Source organism: Diprion similis, chromosome 11 (assembly GCF_021155765.1).
Source record: "Diprion similis isolate iyDipSimi1 chromosome 11, iyDipSimi1.1, whole genome shotgun sequence".
Classification (NCBI taxonomy): Eukaryota; Metazoa; Arthropoda; class Insecta; order Hymenoptera; family Diprionidae; genus Diprion; species Diprion similis.
Window position 1 is genome coordinate 11823033 of NC_060115.1, and position 12212 is coordinate 11835244.

General features: G+C 36.1%; 1 protein-coding gene across 1 annotated transcript; it reads left to right on the forward strand.

The window, feature by feature from the left end:
• The first annotated feature begins 1997 nt into the window (after positions 1-1997).
• Positions 1998-10135, forward strand: LOC124412680 (CD151 antigen). Its single transcript, XM_046892770.1, has 7 exons — positions 1998-2216; positions 6172-6270; positions 6400-6594; positions 6898-7068; positions 8998-9090; positions 9259-9399; positions 9630-10135. Exons 2-7 carry the CDS (start codon positions 6193-6195, stop codon positions 9675-9677), a joined length of 726 nt encoding a protein of 241 aa, XP_046748726.1. The 5' UTR covers positions 1998-2216; positions 6172-6192; the 3' UTR covers positions 9678-10135.
• The last annotated feature ends 2077 nt before the right edge of the window (positions 10136-12212 follow it).

Below are 12212 nucleotides of genomic sequence, written 5' to 3' on the forward strand. Positions count from 1 at the left end.
ATTCGATCAATTCTTTGTACAGTAAAACTTGGCAATTAAAGACAACCTATTAATTATGAGAATGCCAACTAATCGGAGGGTAACTATTATTACTAATGTTTTACGTGGTATAGAACAGCAATCTCATCGGCTGAATGACACAATTTCACGTAAAAACCAAACCAACCTAACGGAAGTTTAACCGCAAAGCGAACAATGAGGCGTTTTCTGATAAAGGTATAATTGCTACCTCGTATGTATTGATTCATTCGGAACAAAGTTCAAAATGTAGAAAAGCCTTCACATCGCATTGCGTGAATATCAGAAATATTTAGATTCATTTGTAAGGTACATATAAACCCTCAAAATCCAATATGGTCGCTGAGATCCCTGGAGCGGGCACATCATAGAACTTACATACCGAAGGGGCATGCTTGATGTTTTGGAAAACCGTCGAACCTCTTGGCAATATACAATTAACTACAAAATCGTTCCATAACAGCTCTACAAAAGCTTAAAAGTGATTCAGTATCTCACTATTCCATATGCCGCAATTTGCAAGTCAGTTATACCCTGCCAGTTATGTATATATTTTATAATAAGCACTGTCTATGACTTATAACAATTTCAATATTTCTTTCAACATTGCAGAATACTTCTTTAATACATTATAACCCAAGCAATAATTGATGCATTCACATATACAACATAGCTAGGTGAATTGCTTGTAATTGTTCAATGTGTTCTTCTTGTAATGGTACATTGAAATCAACAATATAAGATATTCTGTAAGATGATTATAAATATACATCAATGATATCTTCTAAGAAACAACAGAGAGGTCCAGCTATAGAGGGCGTGGCTTTTCCGTTGCCTATGGATGCGCTGCTTACAGATTTAGGACATCCAATATTGCTTGTACAGTTATATGGACCAATGTTATTTTATACCGGATGTCGTTGATTCACACGGTAAGAAGAAGAATTCGATCGTCTTGCCATTCGTGTATAACAACTTTACAATCATTTTGGTGTGGTGTACTTTACACCGATAGATACGACACGTCCTGTGTAGTACAAACACAAAATAATCTGCTTTTAGTACAAAAATAATTGCCGCTTGAATTGCTAACCGCAGCAGACGAACGAGATCGACAATCCCAAAGACGTTATTATCTATATCCCTACTAAAAATAATAAAAATTCTACAGGATACTGACGTCGATATTTTTTGTAAGGATACCTATCATTCTAAGAGTAAAGCATGTTATTGTTAGTAACGAGTGTTGCCAAGGTATCGGAAACCTGTACATGACCCCGAGAGTTTGTGATATAGTGTATACAGAGAAAGCAGAGAGTTAAACTTACACCCGGTGGAATGTACCTACAATACAGTACGTCCGCCTAAATTGGGAAGTGGGAATCAGGTTGTGATCATCATATACCTATATAAGAGTCTTATATCTTCTTGCGTTATATCTATACAAGTGTGAACGTACACAAGAGAAAAAAAAATTAATTTATCGTACAAGTGATGAAAATGATGAATTTTTCGTCTAGGAACACATTAATTAATTTCTGCATCACGATACAGCGTATAATAAATGCAGATGACGAACGAGTGTACGAATAAAACAACTGGTTGAATTATCATCGCATTATACGCCATTAACGTATTCCGGCACGAGAGTATCTAAGCCCAGAAAATAACTGTAAATTTTTCATTTTATCATACACGTTCATCATTGCGAGTTCTTATTTACACAGAGTACGAAGTTGTAGCGTAAGTACCATAAATATGTGTAGATGCTTATAGGGAAGGAAACTTATAAACGCAGTTGTGAGCTTTGAGTATTGCGTGCAGATGCGTAATGTCGACAGGTGAGTGTGTAGCATCTGTGGTCGTAACCGAACCCCACCAGGCCTGAAGAATTGTAAAGTTTACCAGTATACAAAGCGAAGTTTAGTACAGTTGTATATCGTAGCTGGTATGCTGGTGGAGGTAAGCGTTCGTCGCTGCAGCGAAAGTAGCTTCAGAACTCAGTCCGTTCCTAAAACCCGTCCCGTGTAGCTGTGTAACGCCTCGCCAAGCGTTACCCGTTATAACACTTATAACATTTAACATTTCTTATTTGTTAGTTCTATTATCAGTGTCTATAAAGTCAGTGCTATTCGATTTGATTTGTTCCTGAGATACGTCCTGCGGTTTATCCAAGTTGCAGATACTTTGTTAAGGAGGTCAGAAAATCATTCACAACTGTTTGTTTACTCTATACTTATACAATAACTGATTAATCTATCTACCTAGATCTTGGATCCAGGGTTTTGAGTTTTGATTTGCTTTCCGAAAAACGTGATATTTAGATACGGGTTATATCTTTCACCGGGACTAACTGTATTATACGCTTAATCAAATATATACTTGGCTATAAATATACGTGCATACAATGCCTGTGAATAGCTGGTACATAACATTAAACTACTCCAAAAACCGTTACAAATTACGACCGCACGTAGATTTCACCAACTCATTTCCTGGAATGTAAAAAAAGCTGCTGGTACATCAGGTAGAGGAATGAACGGTTAGTTTTTTCACTCTCCAAGTTGGAACTCTTTTCAGAATGCTATTATAGCGTGTAGTTATAAACAACACGCGGCGTGGGTCACGCCTATTCGTATATAACAATACCCAAACCATTTCCAGCAAAACCAATTTAACCCACCACGGTACTAACAATTATCCAACTTCAACGAGTGTGACGAGGTATGATATCAGCTCCAAAACAACGAGATTCCAAGATTATTAAATTCTCCCCAAATAGCGTCGCTTTCAATATACACCCTTTACCTGGCATATACAACAAACACTCGTATCGAAAGGTGCCAGAGTTGCTTACTACCGATTCACCTAATGCGTCGTGCAAGCTCTTACTACAATGAATCACACATACTGCGTTCATGATCGAGGCTGCGATATGCCTACACACGCTGTAGGTACTCTGAGCGTAGCGTAAAACTCTACGTAAAACCGGATGACCTCGGTTTGGGTTACTTTCGGAGCCATCTTTCGTTGTGTCGGATCCTGCATCTCCATCTCGCTCGTCCTCGGAACTGCGTAGACTCGCGTTATAATACGCTTTGACTGTTACTCCGCATTACCCTGCACAGCTGCAGCTTCCCTATTATACCTATTTATTCTGCTTCTCGCCCACTCCCAAGATGATCACCGTTTCAACGCCGCGTCAGCCGCTTGTTTAATGCTACAAGTGGGAAGGACCGTTCTTAACTATAACGAATGGGTTACAGAATTGAGCCCAGAAAAAATCGAAAGATAGTACTTTTAAGTGTTAATTCGGAAACTTGATCTATAGGGGATAATGATTTTGTAATCAACCCCAGCAATTTATCTAAAACTATGTCAAACAAAAGTTGTTTAGGGACAAAGAAAAACGTAAATAAGTATCCTACGTTCATCTTTGTATTATCAAAAATAAGATCAATTTTCCGGATTCATACCTAAGAAGTACCTTTCATGCTTATTTATTGGACTAAATGGCAGCCCTGTATTTTGGTTTCCGGTTTTGCTTTGCAATTTTGAACGTGCAGTAGAAATATTCCTCTGTAAAATTTCAGTTAACGCCTCGCGTAAGTACTATTTTTCAAAATAACAATTTCCAAGTTTTCAAATACATCCTTACATTGGCAACAGTGGATACAGTGCAAATTCACGTAAAGCAACGCGTTGCAAATGTGCAGATAGATATTACGTTATCGCGTCATTGAGAAAGAAATCATGCTGTTTTTAACGTTACAAGTTTAACTAATAATTTTCATGCACTTCGGCAGTGTCTTCTGGCAATTAACACTCACAGAACAGAATTACATAATTCTAAGTATAATTTCCACGGTTATTGATTGTACATCACACTTTGCTCACTTGGCTCTACTGTGGGTGTCGATAATCAGTAAATATATTTGAAATTGGTCCGCTTTGAGTACTCGGTTGAAAGATAACTCGAGAAGTCGACTAATTGCCAAGATTTAAATTACCTAAAAGACGACTTGAAGAAGTCGACTATACGCAGGCATTTTGCCTTCTGTGCTGTCTGGAAAGGTATATGTATAGTATATTCCTCTCCCATTCCCGCCGTGAAAGTCAGCCTTACCGCTTTGGAGTGGTAGGAGTAACGCACAAATTTAGGTCTTACTCAACTGATGCGAGATGTAAGAGCTAGTTCTTCGGAGTGCAAGTTAACTAGGCATATACGTGTATCCACCGTATCCGTCCGACTGAATGGTTGCAGCGAGAATGAACCTTGGCCGAGACAAGATCAAAGGCGAACGATTCGCTAATTGACCTACTGATTTAGTGCACAGCAAAGAAAAAAAAAAAAAAAGTAAAACAAAAATAAAAACAGCGTGAAATTGTCGAGTACATTGATGAGTATATGCAGACAAGGTCACCGCTCACAATTCTTCAAGATACCAAAATTGAATCGTATGTACACGAAGCTTTTGCACAATTATTGCAGCATTCAAGGTATCGATTTTCGTTAAGCGCGCACTTCAAGCAGTGTTACTTTATTATATACTTTCCTCGTTTCCTATCGTATCTTTTATACAGCGGATTCCTTTCATACAAGAATCTGAATCCTGTTGCGTTATCTTTGCTCAAGTTCTTTATTATGTTTTCTTTCATTAATTTCTATGCTTGTTATGAGGTATAATGTTCTTTCAGCTTTAAGATTTTCGTCTTTCTTCGGTTGTTTGTTTACATCGCTGTCGATTGTAATTCTTGCTACTCATCTTTGTCCAATATTGATATGGGATTAACAAAACCATCTATTCTATTCTTGCATAATCTCATGCATGTTGTAAAATGACGTCGGTCATAATATCAATTGCAAATAAAGGAAAATATAAAAATAAAACTGATTCATTTGGTTGCCACAAGGCTGATGCATAACATGTCAGACGTGCTTTTACACGACGGTTAAACTGACCTCAAATTTCCCCCGGATAACAATTTCCACACTACGATATCGCTATAGCAACGATAATGTATGATCGTTTCGAAGATAGAAGTGAATTAACTTTGAATATTTGTATAAGGTAATTTTTTCGCATGGAGGATCAACTGCGTAGGATTCAATGGTGATATGATAAAAAAAAAATAGAAAAGTCACTTTAAAATAAAATGATAAATATCACTAATGAAATGAACAACAGGTGTGGACGAATATGTTTCGTGATTGTATCAACGAGTACTTTGAGAATTATAAAATCAGTCGAAATCTGAATTTCACGTGTCTGTCGACCGCAAAGCGAGGCCATACAAAAAGTACGTACTCGAGATATCTGTAGGTACTTGAATAACCAAGTAGAAAATCCTGTGATTTGAATTCGAGATAAATCAAACGCGTAATGTTCACCTCCCTGGTAAAAATTTCGTTAAACGCGGACAGGAACTTACAGAAAATGTGACAAGAACCGTAAAGAAACGGAGAGGAAACTGATTCCGCGCGATTTTTTGTGTGTTTTTGTGCGTGTCTATTTTCGTCTAATGGAATTTTTACCAGGGCTTGGGTGCGCATTAAAAGATGCACTCACCACGATTGACGAACCACGGTCACTTTGAATCATTATTCTCAGTGGGAGGACAAGCTCGGAAAGGACTCGTAATTAGTTCGCGCATTCGCAAGCGATGAAGAGTCAGAGGCGTAGCTTGGTTTTTAAACTATCCCGATTACGTCATCGCCGCATGCCTCGTGCTGCACGCGATTACAAAATAATTTCCTACAGGTGGTAACCGGAAAAATTACATGGACTTACCTATACCTACACGTTCATACATTCAGTAGAAGGCCAAACCGAACCTGGACTATCCTTAAATAATATTAATAGCTTATGAAATAATGTAGGATGACAAAGACAATCACGCGGCGCTATATGCTGATTTTGCACGTTCCTGCGCAATGGAGAATCGGTTGAGGAATATCGGTGTTGAAAATTTTTCACTCGAAGTACAAATACGATCATTTTAAATTGATATCGTATGTATATCGGTATAGGAACTGCCTATAATGCACTTTATATGTAATAATGCACCACTTGTTTTTTTTTTTTCTTTGCAATAATCATTACCCTGCATTTTCGCATGAATAAAAGATATCTTGTACATTATGGCTTTCAGTTCAACAAGTAATACGCAGGAATGGGCTACGGCACTGAAATAGATGGCTGCGGCCGTTTTATGAAGTATTCGCTATTCTTCACGAATTTCATCATCTTCGTAAGTATTTCTGGTCTCTTTACTGAGTATGGTTCTTTACTTACGATTACATTAGAACACAGAAGTAACTTTGACTGTTGAAGTAATAATAAAATTACCGATTCGAATGTTATTGATGATCCTTTTCAGATTGGAGGTGTAGCTATTGCTGGGTTGAGTATCTGGTCATTGGTGGATAACGTGACAGCGATCTCGGAATTGATCGGGACGAACTTGCTGACAGGAGCTGTCTACGTATTGCTTGTAGGAGGAATCGTAATCGCTTTCATATCTTTCTTGGGATGCGTCGGAGCGTCGCGTGAAATCAAGTGCATGCTTCTAAGTGTGAGTAAAACACCTGAATCACATATTCAATAGCATAACTGCACGTTCCGAATGAAGCTAAGTCTTTAAATCTCACTTGAGACGGCGAAAATTTCAACTATAAATTTGCAGTTTGAACACGCGCGCAACGCATAGCGCCTGCGTAACGCAACCCGTTTAACGCGTACGTATTGCGGTAACCGATTTGTGCAATCGTACAATAGTTACAGGCGTGAATCGACGAGTTACGATATACCAAGATATACATTTTGCAACGATTGAGTAAAAATTTCTTTTTTCAAGTTTATCTAATTTTCCTTGCAGTATTTCATCGTGGTTCTTCTGCTTTTCGTCACCGTTCTCATCGGCGGAGTTCTCGGCTACGTGTTCCGTGAAAAGGTAAAATCCAACGTCCAACAAGACTTGAAGAATTCAATGAGCCAATACGACAAGCACTCGCGGGTCAGGGACGCCTGGGACATCACTCAAAGCACGGTACCTTGTTTAGTTGAATTATTATTTTTGCATGATAAATACCGTTATCATTCCTTTTCTATTCCGGTTATATACGTATGATATTTATATGCACGTTGACTGATTTCATTCTCACTAATTTAGTGCATACATTGCATAAGAAACTGTTTAGTTAGTACTACTGTAAAATATTACTTTCCCAGAATTCAGGATTAGGATAAATCCAATTGATTCCTGCAATTTTAAAATTTTATCTGTAGTTTCGAACCTGAAACACTTTTTGTTTAAGCACCGCGTATTTATAGGTTTCGCGGAGTAATTATTCATTTTGATTCTGTCCCGTGTAATTATGTGTCTTTCTTCCGTTATAACTGAATCTTGTTGAGTTGAAGTTGAAGGCGATGACTATCAAATAAATTTGATAAATTTTGTACTTAGCTTTGGTTTTTTTTTTTTTTTCTATAATCTAGTTTTATTTTCAAAAAACATTTCACCCAAGTGAAGGTACGATTAATCTACAAGATAAACCATGTAATAAATTAAATATTGATTTCGGTCATAACATCTTATGATTTATCACACGAACATTTTCTGCAGGGATTACAAAAGATGTAATGAATAAATTCTTGTAGGATGGATATTATCACATTTTATATAATTTTAACCACATAATATAGGAGATATAATTAGATTTAACTTTCATCATAAAGGTTTTTTTTTGTATTAAGACTGTATAACATACCCTTCATAACGAAATCCACTCTAACCACGCATCTTATATGTAGTTGCTATAAGTGGCCTATTTTTACAACATGTCTCTTATCAACCACTTCCGTCATTAATATTGGCGTAGAAGACGGCTTGTGATGCGGAATTACTGGAGGCGGTATTATTTAGCAGACTATTAACGTATATACACTTAAGTTGATGTCACTCATTAATATAAATATGACGCGGTCACTCTTACGCGGGACATTTTGTCAGACTGCATTATTAAATCATTACTCGTAAATATCTGCAAGTAAAGGACAAAAAATTACTGCAATTGGAATGTGAATCGTACATCGTGAGCTCGCTTAATTCGCATCGAGATATTAACAAGTTCAATTTCGTGGCATTTGATGGAAGCGTGGATCGAGCCAAATGTACTTCAGATGGTTCTCTCTACTATTTTCATAAAAAATTAACATCTCATTGGGTAGGCTAAACATATTGTTTATGAATAAAAAAAGTGACCTGCATTTTTTTGTTTTTGATCACGCGTTACCGAAATTCTTGAGAAATGAAAACTTTTTTCTTAAAATTAACGCTATATCTTTCGAAAGAATCGTTGCAACTACTTGATCTTGAACTCATTTTCTAGGGTTTTTTCCATTCTTTTGAAATCTGGGGATAAATTTAAGGATTTTCAAAAATTGACGAAATTACTTTGATTTTTGATGAAAACAGTACGTCAAAAAAAAATCAGCGACCATATGACATAGTGTCTTCATAGAGCTGGTCCCCGGGGTATAGACCCCCTTTCATGACGTAAGTTTCTTGCTGCTTAAAGCTTGCACAAAAGATGATTTTGTAATCGCGAAACATAAAGTTATCTATTACATCACACCTATGTTACATTCCACGTACTTAGATCCAACCATTTGGTTAGCGCACGCCGATAAATCAGTCAAGCAGTGCATTTTCCTGAATTCCAACAAAACTTACTTTTATCAAATTGACTTATAGCCTATGTTTCTCAGAAATAGTTAAGCTTTTTATTAGTGAAAGAACTTTTAAAATCGGTTCAGTAGTTCCAGAGATCACCCCGTACATACAAACGCGCAAACATTATTTCTTTACAATATTAGTATTGATATGCCAATATATTATCCTTTTTTTCCATTGACATTTACCGCTGGGTGAAATATAAGGTCGCACTCAAAATAATCATTTCTATCTCTCATTTAGCTCCATTGTTGCGGTGTGAAGTCCTGGGACGACTGGAGACAATATGAACTTCAAGTACCGAAAAGTTGCTGCAAAGAAATATCACCAGGACGGGTAATGAATCCTTAACTATTATTATTATTGTTGTTATTATTATTATTATTATCATCATTATTATTATTATCGTTGTTGTTATCATTATCTTGATATCTAAACGAGGCTTAACGATTTATGGAAAATCGTTGAAGTGTTTATAAATCATATGTTTCGTCCTGCTTTCAGTACTTCGACTGTAGCGGAGGATCGGACAAATCCAATCCGTCGAATACCTATCAGGTTGGATGTTTAAACAGTACTCAACTCTACGTACAAAAACACGCTGCTATTATCGGCGGCGCGGGAATTGCCGTTGCCTGTTTGATGGTGAGTTTTTTTATCGAAGTGATTTGCCTTTGATTTCACATGTATTTTATGTAGAGAGTGAACACGTTGTTTTTGGTAGAATCTAGGGCTGTGCGGTTATTCGTTTCATCGTAGAATTCGATTTATTGTTTATCAAATTGTTCGATTGATTAATAATTAAATCGGTTCACCATATATAATTTTTTTCCAAAAGGTAAAAAAATATTTCAAATTACGTTCTTCGTTTTTAGTTTTTCGGTATGGTCTTCTCGTGCGCTCTATTTAAAATGATAGAATGACGCCAGGACGACTACGTCCTCTAAGAGGAGATATCACCACCTACCGACTAAGAAGTACCTCGTGTGTTGTTCTGCGCATTATTTCACAAAAAAATTTCATAATTATTATAGACATAAGTATAATATTATTTAATTTCAATACGAATGATATTATTTAGCAATCAAAATACAGCCTCATTTACTTCATTTTTCATATCAAAATGATTACTACATCTTTTCTGTACTTTATTCCTGATTCGCACATTGAATATTATACTAATATATACAGCGTTGAAGTATATTTTCAAATTTCCCATATATATCTTAGATTTTATTCATTATTATCATAATAATATATTATATTATTACATATCATATAATGTGCATAAGTATAGGTATATAATACGCTGGAGTATGAATGCGTAAGCATATACCAGTTTACATATTTTGCATATGATAAACAATACTTGTTCGCACAATTTACCATTAATTTTACCTTTTGTATAATTGAACTTTTTGTAAGTTGTTTTCCAACATATTGTAATAGAAACGAATATCTTAATTGTAGAAATGATTATTATTGAATATTCATCATCCCTATTAATCCCAGCATCATCGATAGATTATCAACAACTTCCAAAACCATTATACGATAATTATCGTGACTATTAAAAATTTGAAGCTAAGGGAATCCAGTTGAAATAACAAAAACATAATTCTATTTCACTTTTAGTAGTTGACAACAAAAATTCATATTCACCTTTATAGATACATGAATAATAATTGAAAAAAATACCAGACTGATGGAGATTGATTTATCGGGAACAGTATAAATTTATATCAAAAAACTAAGATGCTTCCTCTACAGTGTACTGGATAGTACTACCCATATGTATTTTGATCCACCATTATATCATCACCTTGCACAAAATATGCTGTATTAATAGTATCTGACCAAACACATACTTTACGAAAGCCCTCAAAATACTCGTAGCTATTCGTAGAAGTAACGTCACATTTCCCGACAGTTTAGCTTCAACGCACAGATTGGTATCATGGCGTTTGAGTCAAAGATGAAATCATAAATCATAATGCTTGCTGCAGGTCTGCGAATATTAGTAAGTATTGTTTCACATTTCCATTGAATAGGTCATTTTCTTTCGTAAACCTCAATATAATCGATCTGACCGTTCAGAATTAGTTGGAATTCAGGATACAATATTTCTGCACGACCACATATGTCCACACGTACGCACACACACACACACACACACACACACGCCACACATGTTGGAAAATGCTAGGCAATGGTTGGGTGAGGCATAAAATGTGTTTTGAAATAGCACATATTTATGTTGCGAGGTAACTTTTTTGCGATGACGACTACAATATAACTCCGTTTTACAGTCGTCCCTGGTGCCTATAATTATGTAGGTATAATTTGATGACGCAAGAATGCTATTCGTAGAATACTAGCTGTTATTTAGCGATCCTAGACTTGCGATTGCGCTTTTGCAATAATTTACATACGACTGACAAATTGCCGCTATGTATTGTACCAGGCGTAAATGACAGTGTTGATTACCTGAAGAATAGCAAAAAAATTAATTTCCAGATACTGAAATATAATATGCAAATCATCATTTGTATTTCCAAAAAAACAAACGACTTTCCCTTTGACCTTTTTCATTTTGTGACCATTTTTTTCTACAGATCAACTCAATGCGATAAAATTGGACCATTATACCAGATCCAACTAAGGAATTTTTCTTTTATAGCTCCGAGCTTATTACAATTCTATACGCTTTACTGTATTTTAAGACATGGATTTTAGTTTAATTCACACAATAACAGTTAAACTGTAATTCGATTATCGGTTGAATTTCAACTAACTTCTAGTCAAATTTCAATTAACAGATGAAAGTAATTTTTGGGGTAGTAACTATGGTAGTATAACTGGGGTAGTAAAATTGTTAAATATCTCCAACTCTAATGATCAACAAGAATTATTGGGCACTAGTGGTGTTACGGACACGGTTTTATCGCGTCCCAAAGATTAAACAAATATGTTGAGATGCTCGATTAAAACCAAACTTGTCAGACGGAGAAAGGTAATGCTGAAGTCTCATTTTTGAATCGATAGACTCTTCTCTTCGAAGTCTGTGCTCAACAAATCTGGTGTTCAATAGAACTTTCGTTTCTTTTAGGTGTCCTATAATGATGGTGTCCGATTGGATGGTATCCAAACAGGGTTCACCTTTTTCGATTTATTACCTTACTCCATGTAAGTCTACGAGCGTATACGTCGATTGGACGTTTAAATAGACTACACATGGTGACCAACTACGTAACGCAGGTCGGTGTTCACCGAATTGCCGTCGTCCGCGGCGACAGGCGAGCGGACATCGCGAGCGAGGAGGTAACAGTATCTATGAACGATAGTGCCCTAGATTACGCAGCCCATTGGAGATTGATTTGTATTATTTTTGAAGATAGTATCTACGTTAACTACAAATATATATAATATATAAAGGTAATATTAGCCTGTACTACGTA